This window comes from Phyllostomus hastatus, unplaced genomic scaffold, assembly GCF_019186645.2.
Source record: "Phyllostomus hastatus isolate PE091 unplaced genomic scaffold, TTU_PhHast_1.1 phas_contig_36, whole genome shotgun sequence".
In the NCBI taxonomy this organism is placed as follows: Eukaryota; Metazoa; Chordata; class Mammalia; order Chiroptera; family Phyllostomidae; genus Phyllostomus; species Phyllostomus hastatus.
The window spans coordinates 2,606,077-2,625,520 of NW_025333862.1; the positions used below are offsets into that span (position 1 = coordinate 2,606,077).

Consider the following 19,444-nt stretch of genomic DNA (forward strand, 5'->3'; position numbering starts at 1 on the left):
GTATCTTCCCACTGCGTGCTCACCATCAGCAACTACTCCCCAGCTGCTCCACTTGGAGCTATAGCACAGTGGTGAGCACTGCAGGGCACAGGCCTCACTGTTCAGCAGCTCCCTAGACAGAGGGGGCATGCCAGCCAAGGAGCTGGGCCCTGCTCACGTACCTGTGCCGTCGTGGCTGTACACAAGACAGGTGATGTTTGCTTTGGACTCACTGTTCACCTGCAATAAGGAGCAGATACTGACTGATGCCCCACCCCACCCCCCATTTGTTATACCGTCTTCAGGAAACAGATTTTCCTTCAAACTCCCCTATACTTTCTCCCAGAGATTGAGAGAGAGAGAGAGGATCACAACCAATGAAATATGTCCATCTCTGGGGCCTTCTACTGGCTGTTTTTTATGTGCCAGCCATTTTATATATACATTATCTCATTAGGCCTTACCATCATGTTATAAGGCATTTATCTCTATTTAGCCAATAAGCAAATTGTGGCCAAGAGAGGTGAAATGACTGCCCAATATCATAAAGCTCGTAGGTGGTGGAGCCAGGATTCAAATTCAGGTGTCTGACTCAGAAGTTCAAGCTTCTCTCACCATACCAACAAGTTTGGGGGTAGCCTTGGGGTAAAGTCAGAGAAACCTAGAGCTATTGGCTCGTCATGAATCTTACCAGGTGATGAGGACAGAATTTCTTGAGTACTCCATTGTTCTCATTCTCATCAATTTTTCTCTGGTCATAAATCCTGTGGTGGAAGAAGCAATGAAAATGTCAGAAACTTATAAACTGATCCCTTCAATAAATGCAACTCGATATAGTGCAGGAACAGCAGTCAAATGGGTGTCAGGACAGATGAAGGACATTACCTAACCAAGCTTGAAGGTCTTCCCCTCTTCTACTCTTTTCGTTTTTTAAATTTTATTTATTTATTTTTAGACAGAAGGGAAGGGAGGGAGAAAAAGAGAGAGAGAAAGATCAATGTGTGGTTGCTTCTCACACGTTCCCTACTGGGGACCTGGCCCACAAACCCAGGCAAGTGCCCTGCCTAGGATTCGAACCAGCAATCCTTTGGTTCACAGGCCCATTCAATCCACTGAGCCACACCAGCCTGGGCCAAACCCTAACTCTCTTATTCAGCCATTTCAAGTGGTAATCCTCAGCTGTATCAGTTTGAAGTGACCTATCTCTCTTCTCTGCTTTTATATCACTTACTGTGTATTTTCACAGAAATAATATTATCATAGTGCTTTTTGTGTGTATGCTACCTCCCCAACTGGGTTTGTAACTCACAGGCAGAGACCATACCTTATATAAGTCAGTAGATCTTCAGTCCTGGCTGGTGTGGCTCAGTGGATTGAGTGGGCCTGTGAACCAAAGGGTCACTGGTTCAACTCCCAGTCAGGGCACATGTCTGGGTTGCAGGCCAGGTCCCCAGTAAGGGGTGCATGAGAAGTAACCACACATTGGTGTTTCTCTCCTCTCTTTCTCCTTCCCTTCCCTTCTCTAAAACTAAATAAAATCTAAAAAAAAAAAAAAAAAGGACAGTATATCTTCAATCCCTTCTTGAAATATTTGGCCAATTCTCCCTTTTTTTTTTAAAGAAACATTTCTTTTTTTTATTATTTGTTTATTTTTAGAGAGGAATGGGAGGGAGAAAGAGAGAGAGAGAGAAACATCAATGTGTGGTTGCTGGGGGCCGTGGCCTGCAACCCAGGCCTGACTGGGAATCAAACCTGCGACACTTTGGTTTGCAGCCCGCGCTCAATCCACTGAACTACCCCAGCCAGGGCTCAATTCTCCCTCTTATACTGCAGAACTATTACAAACCACCACCTGTATCTCAAGACTTTCTCCTTCCTTCATTCCCACCAAGCATCAAACAATCTTCACCTTCCCTCATCTCTCTAATCGAAACTTTAAATTTATTCAAATTTTTATGATATAAATTATGTACCAAGTATTATGCTAGGTGCTAGAAATACAGTGAAGGCGTGGACCCAATCTCTGTCCTCTCCCAACATTCTCCTCCAATCTCAGAGCCTCCACAGCTGCTTTTATCTCATCCTTCCAAAGACTTTGATTCATTAGCCCATTTTCTACCTCTTCCTCATCACTGTCTACTCATTTTCTAAAAATCCTCCTTCTACTGACTGTCCTTTCCCATTACTGCTATTTCTGTCCTTTTCCTTGCAAATTATGAGAAGAGTAATCTACATTTAATATTTTCACTTCCTCACTTCCTACTCACTTCACAATCCATTCCCATCTAACTTTGGCCTTCAAACTCACCCCTGAACTTCCCTGACTAAAGTCATCAGTAACCTAACTGTCAATGCCAACAAGACACTTTCAGGTCTTTCTCTAATTGTTCTGACATGGTTCATTATTCCTTCCCTTGAAACTCTTTCCTTGATATCCATCCAGCTACTCCTTAATGGTATTCATGGGATTTTCTCTGTAGAAGTCTGGTCCTAAGTTTTCTTGAGTCTATATAAAAAAATTTTAAGTTAGCATCTGAGTAGTATGTGAACATACAGAAACTGCTAATGTGCATTTTCTGGGGAGAAGGAATCATAGGTTTCCTTATATTCTCAAAGAGGCCAGAGACTCAAAGGGAGGTGGAAGAGAGAATTTAATCAACACTTTTTATTAGTGACCAAATTCCATTATCAATGCTTTAACTACCACCTATATGCAGGCATATGTCTCATAAGTCTGTGTCTCCAGCCCAAACTTATTCTGAGCTCCAGATTTCTATGTATGTGCCAGTTGAGTAGTATAATGAAATGCCTAAAAGTAAACTCATTCTCTTTCTTCTAAAATTAAACTCATTCTCAACTCACCCTTTCCCTTGAATCTCTGTTAATGGCATTATCCTAAATGTAGGTGGCCAACCAAGAAATCAGGCCCTTTCTTTCCTGTAGAGCTAATAATTTCTTTCCTGTCAGACTCCCTCCCTGGGTATATTTTTTGACTATATCTGCTTTTTCCACCCTGAATTAATTTTCACTCAGATGATATATAATATCCTTCTAAACCAATTTCCTTACTTATACTGTCACTAGAATTATGTCTAAAATGCAAAATTTTATATAAGTTTCCTGCTTAAGTCTCTTTAGCAATTTTGTACTTTCTACTAAAAAGTCTAAACTCCTTGGTATGGCTGCCTACTACCACTTCTCAAAGATCCCATACGTTATGCAAAAAGCAAAACAACGAATAAAAACTATGCTTCCTTGAACATATCACATCTTGTTATTTCACTTCTGAACATACTGTATGCTCTACCTAAAATACTAGTTTCCCATTTGTCTTTCATACTCCCTCTGTGAGGAAGATCAGTGAAATGGTTTCTACTATACTTAAAGTGTCTGATCTGAGTTCAAGTACTAACTCTGCCACTTACTAGGTAAGTAATACTGGGTATGTTACTTAATATTTGCAATCCTTACATATGCTTCTCCAGAGTCTCTTTTAGCTAAGTATGTATCTAGCACATAGCAGATGCTCAGTAAATGCTAGATAAATAAATGAATCAATATATGTGTGTATTCTCCACAATCCATTGCTTAATATCCTGCATAAAGAGAATATTCAGGTTCTGGCCAAGATGGAGACATAGGTAGAAACCCTTCACTTCCTTACACAACCAAAACAAGGATAACAACCAATCTAAAATCAATAAACAACCAGAAGCGCCAGAAAATCAAACTGCATGGAACTCTGACAACCAAGGAATTAAAGAAAAAGTCAACCAGAACAACCAGAACGATGCACCAAGACAAAAAAATATGGACCAAATGAAAGAACAGATCAAAACTTCAGAAAGAGACCTACGCAATGAGGAGACAGCCAGCCTATCTGATGGAGAATTTAAAGCCCTGGTAATCAAATGCTCACAGAATTGATACAGCTTGGTTGAAAAATGAAAAAAACAAACGAAAGATATCCAAAGTGAAATAAAGCAAAATATTCAGGGAACCAACAGTGACAGGAAGGAAACCAGGATACAAAGCAATGATTTGGAACAAAAGGGAAAAATAAACATCCAACTGGAACAAAATGAAGAAACAAGAATTAAAAAAAGTGAAGAGAGACTTACAAACCTCTGGGACAACCTGAAACACTCCAATATCCAAATTATAGGGGTGCCAGAAGGAGAAGAACAACACAAGAAATTGAAAACTTATTTGAAAACATAATGAAGGAAAACTTCCCCAATCTGGCAAAGGAAACAGACTTCCAAGAAGTCCAGGAAGCCCGGAGAGTCCCAAAGAAGTTGAACCCAAAGAGGAATGCAACCAAGGCACATCATCATTAAGTTACCCAAGATTAAATATAAAGAGAGAATCCTAAAAGAAGCAAGAAGAAAGGAGAGAGTCACCTACAAAGAAGTGCCCATAAGGCTTTATCAGCTGATTTCTCGAAAGAAACCTTGCAGGCAAGAAGGGGCTGGAAAGAAGTATTTGAACTCATGAAAAGCAAGGACCTGCATCTAAGACTACTCTATCCAGCAAAACTTTCATTTAGAATGGAAGGACAGATAAAGTGCTTCCCAGATAAGGTCGAGTTAAAGGAGTTCATCATCACCAAACCATCATTACATGAAATGTTAAAGGGACTTATCTAAAAACAAAAAAAGAAGATTAAAAATATGATCAAAGACAACAAACTCACAACTATCAACAAATGAATCTAAAAAGAAAAAAGAAAAACAATGAAAACAAAAACTAAGCAAACAACCAGAACAGGAATAGAACTAAAGAAAAGGACATCACATGGAGGGTTTTCAGTGGAGAGCAGAAGGGAGGAATGTGGGGGGAAAGGTACAGGGAAGAAGCAGCATAATTAGTAGGCGTTAAATAGATGGGGAGAGATAAGAAATGGAATAGGAAACAGATAAAGAACTTATATGTAGAACCCATGGACATAAACTAAGGAGGGGAATGCTGGAGGGTTGGGGGGAGAGGGTGGAGGGGGGGCTAAAGGGGGAAAAATTGGGAAAACTGTCATAGCATGATCAATAAAAAATACTAAAAAAAAAAAAAAAAAAAAAAAGAATATTCAGGCAATGTTGCTAAATGAACCAGAGAAAGAAAAAAGGAATAGGGTCCTGGCCGGGTAATTCAGTTGGTTAGAATGTTGTTCCAGTCTGACAAGGTTGCAGGTTCAACCCCTGATCAGGGCACATGCAAGAGTTCACCAATGAATGCATAAATAAGTGGAACAACAAACTGATGTTTCTCTTGCTCTCTCTTCCTCTCTCTCTCAAATCAATAAATTAAAAAAAAATTTTTAAGAGGAATAGACTCTTCACCAAATACATATTAGCTGAAAATAAATTTGTTTCTCTTCAAATGAAGTCTAAATCACAGCTCTCAAACATCACTAAAGCTATCATAAACTTCAAGAAGTCACCAAATTAGTAAAAAATATTTAAAATATGTAACATTTTGGCATGACTATTCTGTGTTGCTCAGTATCTAATGCTCTCTGTCCTTCTTTTGGGGAAATCCTTACCTTTCCTCCCCTTTCTTATAAATAAAATTAATTTCAGAATATAGTTATAAAAATGTACTCTCATTTAAAGGAAGATAATGCTTTTCACCCATCATCAGGAAAAGAAAAAGTCACTCTTTCTTCTAGTGATCCTCTCCCTCTTCCTTTTCAAACTGATAATCCCTCAGCAACAACAAAAATATATATAGTTAAAATAGGCCAACTAAATCAAGATGGGATATAGTCTGTGGCTAAGGGCCAGAAGGAAACTAAGTGGTGGTACATGTGGGGACTGAATCCATGCATTCTGTTTTCTTTCGGATATACATCTATAGCCAGTGTTACAACAGATATTCACAGTAACGAAAATACCACTACAAAGAGAAGCGGTTCAAGACAATGGGAGCCCAAAATACTGAGTTCATACCAAGTACTCCCAAGTCAAATCATTTCTGTATCTGAAGCCAGCATTCAAAACTTCCAGGCATGTTAATTTATATATACAAATGGTAGAAGATATTTACTAATATAACACTTGCTAGTAAACTTGGGTTTATGCCTTAGCTATGATGTGGGGACCTTGGTCAATTCATCAAAGTTCTTTAAAACCTGATAATCCCTACATTAAGCCATCCCTCAGAAATTACTACATTAGGAAGAATACCCCACAAGGGGCTAAACACTTTTGGAAGAGGGTAAAAACCTCAAGATAGTGGTTAATGGATTCCCAGGCAATTCATACATTTCCACAGGGAAACCTGGTAGTATACAATGCATCAGTGTCTCAAACTGTCTAAGACACAGAAGAGCCTTCATACTCACCTTACAAACTGATCTCGTCCACCCACTGCAAACTGGTGGGTATTGGCAGGATTCACATAGATTGTATACAGCCCCACTTTCTTCTCCTTCTCTTTTGTCACCACCAGCTTCCTATTTAAGAGTAGAAAAGCATAAAAGTTATATTTTCCCACAGATACAGATGGTCATGGCAAATGAGAGCACAGACAGTAATATTTGTTTTGCACATAAGACAAAACCACCTTCACACATATTTACTAAATGCTACTTTGGGTATGAAAAAAACACATAGTGAAGTCGTTTTTCTGGTATTCCTCAAGAAGCATAAATTAAAGATACATGAAAGTATTGCTTCTCAGGTAGTTCTTTTACATGGAATCCAACATGATAACCAATCATTAAACAGACAATAATGCCCACGTCTTCCCACCCTTCATTCACAAATACATGTTCCTAATCATCATGGAGCAGAAAGTGAGGGGAGAATGAATCACAAAATAGTGGACAGAAAAGACCTTAAAGTCAGAGTCTATCTCCTAGATTCCAAAGAAGTGCCACTTAAAATCCAGTGTTAAAAATGCACACGGAAGGCCCTGGCTGTGTAACTAAGTTGGATGGAGCGACATCCTGATATGCCAAGGTTGCAGGTTCAATCTATAGTCAGGGCATATATAAGAAACAACCAATGAATGCACAAATAGGTAGAACAAAGTGATGTTTCTCTCTCTACTATCAACAACAAAAAAATTCTCTTTAATACACACAGCAGGATGACAAGTCACAGTTTCTAGCACAGGGGCAATCCAAAAGGAAACAGCATTCTCCTTCCCTTATCTGAAGCAAATTAAGAGAGGAGGTTCTTATGTAGATGTTTATTTTTTAAAGTATTTTTACCTTTAGAGTTAACACACTGTATTACACTGGTTTCAGGTGTACAACCCTGTGATTAGATATTTATATAACTTATGAAGTGATCACCCTGAAGATAACTGTTTCTAAGGCTGGAAAGTAGTTTCTAAATTATTCTTCTGGTTATATCACCAAAAAATGGGACTCCTTAGGAGGGCATGGGACCCTGAGGAAATGTTACGAAAGTTCAGAGTTTCAGCCAGAAAATTCTGATTTTAGCCATAATTTTCCTAGCTTAAAGGTAGTCCTAGGAATATGAATACTCTTCCCAGATCTAAGTGTCCAACCAGTCAAATATATCACATATGATGACAAATATGGCACATCATAAAGATCAGTAACTACAAAAAAAGAAAAGACATTAAAGGAAAGAACTGCACTTTACTTTTCATTTTTAATCTAAACTTTTGCTCATTTCTGTTGCTATGAAAACTGAAAGAAATACAATCATGACAAGTTTCTTGTAAAAAAAAAAATGATTTTAGCATCTCTTCTACACATGGCCAGTAACTCTAGCCTAAAACTGCTCTAGGCAAAAGGGGAAGATTTTATTTGATTTACAAATCTCTGCAGTTTTATTAGCCCTGGCCAGGTAGTTCAGTTGGTTAGAGCATTGTCCTAATACACCAAGGTTGTGGGTTCAATCCCCAGTTAGGGCACATACAAGAGTCAACTAATGAAGGCACAAACAAATCACTGTCTCTCACTCTCTAAAATCAATTAAAAAAAATAAAACTGCAGCCTTCCACTAAAAGAATAGTGTACAGAGATCATAAAAAAGGAATGTCATTAGGGAAAACTCATACCCTCAAAAATAGTAGGCAAAAAACACATCAAAAGAGTTTTAGGAATACACCAGTAATGGAGATGAGACCGTTTTAACTGGATTTCTGACAGGGAAAAGTAGTAGGAGCAGAAGCTGCTCCTTTTCATAGGACTATTTGGCAATTTGGATTTTCAGGAGAGGGTCAGACAAATATAAAAGTTACCATATGGAAGCAAAAAGTTACCATATGGAAGCTTCTTCATATGAAGAAACTTTGGGGATTGATTATGAAGTACTGGCTCCACTATCATGGAATTCTGACAAAGAGCTCAATCTTTTGATGCTGCAGTTTATTTGGCTAAAACAAACAATACTCTCTCCTAATGGATAAATGCACAAGTACCTTAAGCTCTCTGACAAACATGCATTCAGTAGTGCTATAAAAATAATTAATCATGGCAGAAAGAGGCAGCATACAAAACCATATGAAACAGATCCACCAAATTTTGTCTTAGTATTTGCAGGGTTTCTTAAAAATCCTCACATGAGAATACATTTTGTTTTGTTTTGAATTGATTGGAGGGAGGTATCAATGTGAGAGAGAGTAACTTCAATCAGTTGTCTCCAGTACGCACCCCAACTGGGGATCGAACCCACCACCTTTTGGCATGTGGGACGATGCTCTAACCAAGCCACCCAGCCAGGGCAAAATCTGCAGTTTTTGTAATGATCAGGTATGTTCCAGCAAAAATGGAAAAATGATTCCAGATCAGACCAAAAAATTCCTTTGAAGAATACCTCAAACTGGCTTCTACTGGCTTAAGGAACACCCATCCACAAACTCCAAATCAAACTCTTTTCCTAAGATGTTAGCTAATTTCACCAGCTTCCAAAGACTATCATATACTAATAAGAAAAAAATTCCCCGATGCCAACTTCACATAACAATGCCTGGCCATGACCTTCACATTCAGCCCTGCACTTCATTCCAGAATTCTATTACTTCTTCAACCCCTAACGCAAAAGGTTTTGAAGGCTCGCTCTCTCTTATTCCCTAAATCCAGATTTTGGGCCTTCTCCTGGGTTATTCCTTTTAGTTTCTATCCCATCTATCACCTAGAGCCATTGGTCATGTCTCAGCCAGATTTTCAGCTATCATTTCATTACAGATTTAATAATCTACCAAAGTTATATACTCTGCTCATTACTAGAACCAGATTCCCAATTCCTTTTGGCCTAACAGTAGTTCTCCTCTCACTCTGATCCACAAGATAGATCCCATTCTGCTTCACCATTCTCTACCAAAACAGACTGAACAAACTCATCAATTTTGCATCCTTGCCCTTCCCTCTGCTCTTGAAAACTTGCTAATGTTCCACTATCATCAAAGAACCACAGAACTTTAGAATTGAATACAACAAACATCATTCATTTCTAGAGATTAAATGATTTTCTCAAAGTTAAATAACTTCTGACTAGTACTAGAAGGCAGATCCCTTGTCACCCAAGACCTGTTCCCTCCCCAGTATAAAGCCAGTATCTCCCTTATCCTCTTGAAGGTTAATAGAAGTAATTAGTATATCCTTTCTGCAAGTCCAAATCATTTCTATCACTTAGGCAGTTTTTAAAATTCTTCCACAATCTAGATGATTTTTTCTGTATTTATGTCTAAAAATAATCAGTCTTGGTATTATATTCCCTATACTATTTTACTTATATACCTTGTAAATCAGTGACATCCCTTACTCAATGTTGGCACTGACATGCGATATCCGTTATAATAATTTTTAAGACTAATAAGAAAATAATTAGATTATCCATCAACAGAATCACGGTTAAATAAAACTGTAGTATGCCAATGTTGTAACGTATATGTCATGGTTAAAAATAAGGTAGGTCTTTGTGGTCTGATAGAGAAAGATCTCCAAAATACACTATAACATGAAAAAAGCAAATGTGGAAATAGATATGTCTCTGTCTACATGTATGTTTATATACACATATAAGTAATCCCATTAATGGAAAAGTGTATATGTATATATTAAGATACATAAAGGTGTACAAAAAGAATTGGAAAGATATTCCGAATTTTTTACAATGATTACCAATAGCCAGAAAAGTGGGGGCAGGGGAGGTGTACATAAGAGAGCATTTACATTTTATCCATACCCTTTATTATATGAGTATCCTCTGTGTGCACATGTCTGTGTATGAGAGACACACACACCCCTCTGTTGGGAACCGCCTGCCTGGTATCAGAAGCTGTAACCCCTGCCAAAGCTAAGGCTGAGGGAATGACCTTGGACCATAAGACACCAAGGAGACAAAAGCTTATCTCCCTGGCAGAAGCACCACTTCTGCTCCTTTTACTTCACCTGCCTGGCCCCCAATGCTTGGTTGGTTAGCCACTGATGGAGAAGATTCCCCAAGGGGGGAATGACCTAAGACAGGCACGACCATGTGGGAGGCCCCCAAGGAAGGACTTTGGGGGCTAAGCAAAAGGGGGTGATGGACCCTCGCCCCTCAGCTTTGACATAGCCTGAGTCCTCATTGTCTGCGAGAAAATCTCCTAATCTCTTGGCTGCCTTAGTTCCCTTGCTCCACCTAAGCCTGAAACAATGACAGAGGGTGGTGCAGCCCTGTGCTAGAAAGGGCGGGTTCCCCAGGTGATCAGGCCTAAGAAAGAATATGTAAAATCCTGTGAAACCTGCTTTGTTTAGAATGCTCTCAATTAACTGATGAGGGTCCAAGCAAGAAGTAAATTTATTTCTCCAAGTTTTACAGCTCTTAAGCTATTTAACATGACTCAAAATAGGCCCTCAGACTTCTATGCTGTCTATTGTTTTATCCTTACTTCCTGGCAATGAGTAATGAGCTTTACCGGAATTCCCGTGTAAACAACCCAATAAAAGCCATTGAGGAAAAGGCTCTTGGTCCTTCTCCTGTGAGAGATCAGTCCTTTCCTCCCCAAGCAGATCATGTCTTGTTAGACTTATTCTCATCCGTGGCGGACAGGAGGCTCTGCAGACAAAGTTCCCCCACACCCCTCCCCCAGAATGCCTGGATCCAAACAAGATGCTATGATATCACACAGCTGAAAAAGGATATAGTTTACCCTTGAGTCTCAAACTGATATAAAAATGAGGTATGACATCAGAATTCTATAGCTACCAATATTTTTGTTCAAAAATCATCATTTAATTGTTTATATGTTTTGGTATGTAACTAACTGAACTGAAAACTACTTAGGAACATACCTCTAAGCTGCTTTGTAGAGTAATATGCTTCTTGTGGTTAAGTTGAGTGGCACTCAAGTAAATGGAAGAGTTATTAAAGCCCACATATAATAAGATAACTGAACCTTGCTTTAGAAATAAAGCTAGACTGAAAGGTACTTCACTGCTGACAAACAAGTAACAACAAACAAGTAAGAAATTCCCCTAAACCCTAATCTGCTTCTCACGGGCACAAAGGGATCATTCTGATGGATCAAAGAGTTGAGCATTACCTAGGCCACATGGACTATTTTCCAGCCCAAGAGATTCAGTTCTGTAAAAGTACTATTGCTATACTTACGAAGCTGGACGGTCCTGTCTGAGGTCAATGGTGAAGACAACTGCATCTTCACCTGCAGATAGAAATGTACAGGGGGAGTCTGGTTCCAGGGCCAACTAGAGGAGAAAAAGGGGACAGGATGAGATTTCCAAAGATTGGAATTAAAGTTTATCTAGTTCATTCCTTTATGTTTAGAAAGGGGTACATTTAAAATACCTCGGTAGGAGAAATGTCTACCTTTTATTGTAAAATTCTAGGGAAGGAGATAATTTAGTAAGCCCAACCTCTCTTGTTCTGTGCAAATTACTTACAGCTAGTTTACTCTACACAAGGATAAAGGACAGATGATTTGCTATTTCAACTAAGTTCCCAAGGGATTTAACAGTGATACCAAAGGAAAACATCAGCCATTAGGGCTCATTATCAAAGAAAATCAATCCTACACCCTCAGGTGGGGAGAGAAATGGTGCCCAATGTTCATTTCCCTACATTTTAGTTCTTAAAATTAATTATCTAGTGGGTTGGAAGTACACTTAAGATTCAAAGAAATAAATAATTTTCACATTGCCCAAGCCATTTAGAAATGGATACCCGGGTCCACCTACATATTTGTTTAGGCTTTTAATGAGAGGACCATCCTCCTCCCATGGCATGGAAAGACATGGTACATACTCTAAGACTAGGCAGCTTCTCACTGGCTGCCACTATGCCCATTTGGCTTATATTCCCCAGTCTAATATGAGGAGCTAACAACTAGCACCTTAGAACTGTTAATAAGATGTTCTAAAGATGATCAGAGTAAAGTTTAAAGGTCTGGAAGGCACAGGAGACCTCAAGAATCTCTAAATTAACTATGGTTCATCTTAGGAATTAAGTATAATCAACTAAATAAATACTGCATATGCAAGTTCTACAGATCTCTCAAATACCTGCCTTCCAAGAAGTCTAGGATGGTGGCTGCTCTTTCCTCTTATGTACAAATCTTATGACTAAAAAAAGGGAGGCAGGTGACTACAATAAACAGAGATATGCCCTGGCTGGGTAATTTGGTTGATTAGAACATTGTTTGGATATATCAAGGTTGTGGGTTTGATCCCCAGTCAGGGCACATACAAGAAGCAACCAATGAATGCATAAATTTAAGTGGAACAACAAACTGAAGTTTTTTCTCTCTCACTCTAAAATCAACAGGTTAAAAAACTTAGAAAAAAATATAAACAGAGACACAAGAGGGCTTTTGTGAGATCCACAGAAGAGCCAGATTGCATATTCTTTGGGGCAAAGACTCACTTACCTTATGGGATGCTCCCTTATGCTGGGCCACACGCTTTGTATTCTTGCAGCACTGTGTGGCAGACAACTCTGCTACTCGCACCTGCCCATCACGGGCACACATGGCCAGGGTCGAATCACCACTGTTAGGAAGGAACTTTGCCTGGGGTGTTAACAACAAAGAAAGGGACACACAAAAGAAATTGAGGAGGTGAATTTGAGAGCAAAAAATATAATGACAACCTCAACTCACTGTTTTGTTTCACAACAGCTGAAAACTTAGCTCACTGACTCCAACTGGTTAAAGTCTAATTTCTTCCAAGAGTTAAAGGAGAGGGAGAGAAAAAAACTTCTCTAGTATAAGAGAGCATTTCATTTGATTCTGGAAGGCTGAACTAATAATACAGGGTAAGCACTCAGGTGAACTAGGACTCTGACCTACCAAGGGACAAAAGAAAGAGAAAAAAGGAGAAAACTATCTTGATTCATCAAGTAAATATTAATTTGCTATTGTACAAAGAAAAAGGAAACTAGAGGGGATGTTGGGGAAAGAGGGAACATGCTTAGGGATAAACAGCCAGTACCAATATGATATATTGCACTGATGAGTAAAATCCCCAGAATAACAACAGTACTAACTTTTATCAAATGTTTAATGTTCACTAAGTACCAGGTATGATTCTAACTGCTCAGCTCCTATTGTTATTTAATCCTCATACCCTTTTATGTTAATATTCCCATATTATAGATAAATAAACTGAACAAAGAGGTTAAATAACTTGCCCTCTATCACAGCTAATAAAGGGCTAGGATTTGAACCCAGTCTGGCCTAATAGACTCTGCTCTTACACTGTATGCCTCCTATCAGGGCACATATAGTGCTTTCCTGATTATTTCTAAGCATGCACTTGTAATGAGACTTTCAACAGTGTTTATGTTCAAGGAAAGAAAAGCTTGCAATACGTCTTGCAGTGTATATAACTTCTTCAAGGCATTATGAGAGCCAACACAGGACTGACTTTGATATCTAATTCCTGCAACTCACTACCAGCTCCCACCACAGGCAACAGCTCAGATTTGTCTAACTCATGTCTGATTTTCTCAATTGCTATTTTGTTTCCTTGCCTCACCTGGAAGACATTGCTTTTGTGGCCACTCTCAAAGTCCAGTACCGGCTGCCGCCGCACCCAGTCCCAAACCACCACTTTTAGGTCATCGCTGCCACTGGCCAGCCAAGTTCCACGCTGATTAAAGTGCAGAGTATTGACACAACCAGTGTGGCCCTCAAGCCCATGCTGCAGGCGGAAACGCTGCACAAAGACTCTTGCCCCACAAGCTTCATATACAAAACGGGAACTTGAACCCAGTTCCCGCTCCCGAAGGGCAGGAAGAGCTTGCCATCGAGGTCGGGGAAGGGCTGATGTTTCCGAGGACACCCAGTCCTCCAGGGCCTGCTCATCATCTGATGAGTCCTGGTCACGATTGGCCCGCTTGCGCTGTACACGACGCCGAGGATGTTCTTCTTCCTCTTCTTCCTCCTCCTCCTCTTCCTCTGAGCGATCATGGACTTGGTTTTCGTCATTGATAGAGTAATGGCCTGTGTCCTCCATGCTGTCAGAGTCCTTGTCTTCACCTGAGCTCTCTGTATCTGTGCCTCGACTTTCTGTGCTGGTGCGATTGGGGCCACCATCATCCCCTGTCAAACTCAAGCTCAGGTCTGAGGCCTCTACTTCAATGCCTGAGGATGTCTCCCTCCCCTCTTCAGCTCCAGACATCTCCTCTGGACTGCTAGACATACTTCCTGCATGTAAGTGAGAAATGGGTAGGTGAGGGGGGAAAAAGAAGGACAGGTTAGTGATCAGAAACATTTCCCCATTTTAGTCTAAGAAATCATCACATAGAAAGTCCCAGAAACTAACTTTGGTCAAAGTGTTTTCGTTACAAATGCTTATAAAAAGTAACTTCTGAAGGGGAATCTTGGAGAAGAAACTGAAAAGATTAAGATCAAAGCCACTCACAAATAAAGGTACTTAAACAGAATGGAAGAAATGTAGAAACTAAGAGTATAAAAATTCTCAAGAGGCAAAGTACCGACAGACTTTTTGATACAACTACCTTAGGCTCTGTTCTGCTGGATGGGCATCCATTAGTTACAGTAAATAATTAAACTAAATATAAGAAAAAGAATAGCCATCCCTACAAGAATTGGCACAGCCATCTTCTTAGAAAAGGAGAGAAAATAACCGATTAAAATCACTCTGACAGTACAGATGAGAGTTGGACTTTTTTCCCCACTTCAAGAAAGCACCGTTACCTCCTGACTCCTAAATTTTAAAGTTTCTTTCCCCAACATCTTAAAAGTCCACTAAGAATCCAGAAGTAAGTAAAAGAGACAAATGGAAATTGTGGTCATTTGAGTAAGTTCTGGCTCACTTTTTGCTAATTTATGTATTCTGACTTATTCCCAATAAGTTAATAATTTTAATACTATTTTTAGTTATACAAACTGAGACAAAGTTCCATCAGGAAGTATATGTAAAAATGATAAAAAGGGGTATTACAGTGGTACCTGAGAAGAAAGTTCACCATCTTCTAAGCTCACCATGTTGGTAGTTATAAAATAACCAGGACCATTACATATAATTCAATCTAATTATATCATATTGAAGGATCTAATCACCTACAATTAAAATGCTGCATTCTCCTATAAAAAACAGCCAAATCAAATTCCAATAAGCACTTGGCAATGTTCTAAGAGCCACAACTTCCAGCCTAAGGTCAAGGATGTGAAGGAAGAGGAATGGCCTTCTTTTCTTAGATGACCACAAATTTTATCTTGCCAGAAGTAAATGCTGTTAGGAAAGGTAGACCAGCTATGGTTGATTCTGGTATGAGTTATTCAATTCCAGTACTAAATTAGTGTTTAAAAATCCAAAGGATTGGAGTACCTTACTGCTTATTCATCTAGATTAAAAAAGTAATTTCTGAAAATCTTCCCAGCAATGAAAGCCTTTTTCCAATGAACTCTTAGACAAAATCCAATACAGAAAACAGATAATATAATTGTTTTGATTCAAGTAGTGACAGAAGGTTGGGGGACATATAAGCAGCTCTTTTCAAAAAAGCACCTCTAAGAGCACAGTGTGAAAACAACTAGGCTAGAAACTGGAAGACAAAGGGGAATAGTACAGCAATTTGATCCTACAAATTACAATTGATGGTACTGCTGTATAGCTAAGGAAGATTAATAGTATGGTTTTTGAAATGCAACTGGGTTTAAGATTTGGAATGGTGAGAAGAGATAAAATATCACACCTATTACTTCTGTAAAGAAGGAAAAATAAAAGACCAGAACTTCTAGAATTCATTGTTAAAATCGTGATGAAAAAATTACAACTTTGAGGGCCCTATCACATTAACATAAAGGCCAGAGCATACCACAAGCTCAGTAAGAGAACTCTTATAGTCAATGACCAAGATGTAGCTCAGGGGCTGGCAAATTTTTCTTCTGCCAAGGGCCAGAAAGCAGAAATTTGAGGCCTCACAGGCCGTATGGATCTCTGTTGCAACTACTCCACTCCACTGCTATAGCACAAAAGCAAGGATAAATACTATGTAAATGAACGGGGCATGACTGTATTCCAATAAACTTTACAAAAGCAGGCAGGCTGGACTTGACCTGCAGGCCATAGTTTGTCAATACTTGATGTAGCTAATGGCCAAACTCCAAATCAAATGTGTACTTCAAATCCCTCTAGAATACTGTGTCTTACAACTAAGCCCAGTGAAAAATTGGAACCACTTTCCTTTACAGAAGATAAATGGCAGTGGTACAAAAAATAAAGGGGCAATAAAACCGCATGTTGAAAAATCTCACTTTCCCTCCTCAATTTCATCACTTTGCCAATCACATCAACTAGAATTTAGCTTATAACCCTGACCTGCAAGGTGCTGAGGAATGTTGCTGCCCAACTATATCCATTTGCAGGATATTTCTCTAGTTTAGAAATTGGCTCAGAGCTAAAACACTGGTTGAATAAACCAGGTAGTAGCTAAAGCTGCCAGAGTCTTGAAATCCTGCCTTCAAATCTGCACTAGGCACAGTGACTTAACACCTGGCAGCACTGGCAAAAGAAAAGTAGGACAGGAAGGGAGAAAACATCCAATTCCAGCTGGATTAGGTTATAACTTCATCTCTTATCTAATATCTCCATCAAACTATGTTCTACCATAGAAAGAGACTTCTCATTATTACGAGGGAACCTCACTTTCCCAACAACTCTTTTGTTTCCACCACCAACTGCATCTTCTTTTTCTCCTTTATTAACAGCATCTCCTAGGTTTTATCTACCAGTAAAACCTTTCAGAATCCCAAACCATCTGACCTCTTAGAGGTGAAAGAAGCGCTCTTAGAAGCACAACTCTTATTACTGATGTTCTGAAAACAATCAGACAAAAGTTGAAGAGGCAAAAGTACCACACAGTCCAAGGTGTTTCCTGTGTAGTTTCCTGTACTCAAAACAACTCAAGCGTTCACTCTTAGAAAAGATTTCCTTCCCTCCACTAAAATCCATGTTTCCACTCTCTTTGGGGGAGAAGAACAGTTGATGGCAAAAATAGCTTCACTTTCATTTTGGCTGCTTACCATTAGCTAAGTCTGTTTTGCCATCTGTGCTGCTCCCTTTGCTGGACATCTTGATTGATGTTTATTGTAGCCAGCCTGGATTTGGAAGGGGAAGAAAATAACAATTTAGAAAACAACCTGGGAAAAGGGACAAGGAGATTTAACAATGTACAGCCTTTGTCATTTTTGTAAAAATAATTTTTGTGTGTGGGCTCAAGAGTTTCTCAGCTGCTGAAAATCACACTAGATTTATCCCCCATGTCAAAATTTCTAAAAAACATACATTTGGGAAGTCAACTGTAATCTCTTTACTTTACTCACTGAGCAACTGGCAGTGTTTTTTCGAATGAGAAAGAAGAAACTGAAATAAAACCTGAAACAGCAGGCATATATTAAATGGTATACTATAAACAGAGAGCCTTAACTCAATACAAAGAGCAAGCTTCAGCATTGCCCTCACGGCAAAAATCTGTTGTAAATATTAGTTTTAAGTATCCATAAACTCTATATTATACTGTCTTCACAACATGAAGAGGTGGGTCAGACTGTATCATTTTACACACAGACCAAAAAAAGATGAAAGGAATCAAACTCTTGGGGTAAGAGCTTGGGCTTTTATATTCACTCAGATGCCCAGCTTTACACTTATAGGTGCAGATATTAACTACTGTAAGAAGCAAAGACGTATTAGAACTTGGGAGCCCAGTACCTCTAAGAAAGAATGTAACAGGGCTTTTTTCCCCTCTTACAACTAATACTAGTCAGTCACCAAATGCAAAGCTGTGTAAGAAAAGGGCAACACTTCTATTAAACCATCTCAGTTCATTTCATTAAATTACAAACATTATTTCACAATTCCTCCCACTTTTGCCAGATTTCTTTTTGGAAAAGCTATAATTAAGAATCAGGATATCTAGCTTTTTTCCTTGCATACCACTGTAACACAGTTATTATTTTTTCAGGGCCTCACTCCCAACTTGAGCAAATTCCAAAGAGCAAAGAAAAACATTATTCAGACCAGAATTTTGTTAAGCCCTTTCAGTGCCTTGGACAAAAGGCACTGGTGAAAGACAGAGTATGATTATGACTCCAGTCCTTGTACAGAGGCACACTGGCCTCTAATCTTTCAACAGCCCTTTCACTATCCTAACAATGATCCCAGAGGCAGCCGCATCCTTAACCTTACCCCCATACTCTCCTCTACAGAAATTCAAGTTGCTACAATGCGTGTCCTCTGCTAATAGACAGCTGCCCAAAGCTTGCTCATAGTAGGCCAGAGTGGAGGGGTGAAAATAATGCAAGAGCAGGACTGAGGCTGAATCTGAAGGAAGGACAAAGCCAATGAAAAACAGATTTGTGAAGCCACATAAAGAAAAACAGTAAAGAGCTGTTTGCAAAGCAGGCTGTTTTCCTCTTCCCATATACTTCAATGATAAATTTTTGTACAGCATTCCTCATGCGGCACTTTCTTTCCTTCAAAGCAGTCCCTGTTTATATTCTTTAGTGTCTCAGCAGCACCTTCTTCCCCACCTAAGGTTTATATTAATTACATTAATTGTAAAAGTCCTATGGAGTGAGGAAAATAATTGCACTACTTTTTTAAGATTAAAAACTAAGGTCATGAGTATACTTTATGGTCAATTAAGAACAGATTTGATATTTTCTCATCTCCAAAATCAAAACTGTCAACCATACCATACTTCCCACCCCACTATTATCCACTCCCAGAGAAGAATAAAGTAGCTCCAGAGAACCTTTCTCAAAACTGAATCTCATCAACTTCTACAGAAGATGAGACTACCTGAACTTTAGACTAATAACGGCTGTAGACAATACATTTGCTTTCCCAACCCATATGACCAGAAGGAGCTAAAGCCTAGTGCCCACCTAGCTGAGAAGTGGGCAAAGGAGAGTCATGAGGTTCAAACCATACCAAGAAACTACAGACCTCATCTTTTGGGGAAATTAGTTTAAGGTTCTTGCAAGAAGGAATCTTCTCTCTCTTTAAGGAAATAAGCAG

General features: G+C 39.1%; 1 protein-coding gene across 9 annotated transcripts in view; it reads right to left on the reverse strand.

Annotated features, from left to right (window-relative positions):
* Nucleotides 1-19,444, reverse strand: part of DCAF8 (DDB1 and CUL4 associated factor 8) — a 39,540-nt gene that overhangs the window by 8,213 nt on the left and 11,883 nt on the right. For all 9 annotated transcript variants that reach the window (XM_045841524.1, XM_045841529.1, XM_045841528.1 and 6 more), the window contains 7 exons: nucleotides 17,446-17,520; nucleotides 13,931-14,601; nucleotides 12,823-12,963; nucleotides 11,550-11,644; nucleotides 6,320-6,430; nucleotides 671-743; nucleotides 162-219 (listed from right to left, as the gene is read on the reverse strand). In XM_045841524.1, coding sequence (XP_045697480.1) covers nucleotides 162-219; nucleotides 671-743; nucleotides 6,320-6,430; nucleotides 11,550-11,644; nucleotides 12,823-12,963; nucleotides 13,931-14,601; nucleotides 17,446-17,494 — 1,198 coding nt within the window. In that variant the 5' untranslated portion in view covers nucleotides 17,495-17,520. The remainder of the gene's footprint in view (nucleotides 1-161; nucleotides 220-670; nucleotides 744-6,319; nucleotides 6,431-11,549; nucleotides 11,645-12,822; nucleotides 12,964-13,930; nucleotides 14,602-17,445; nucleotides 17,521-19,444) is intronic.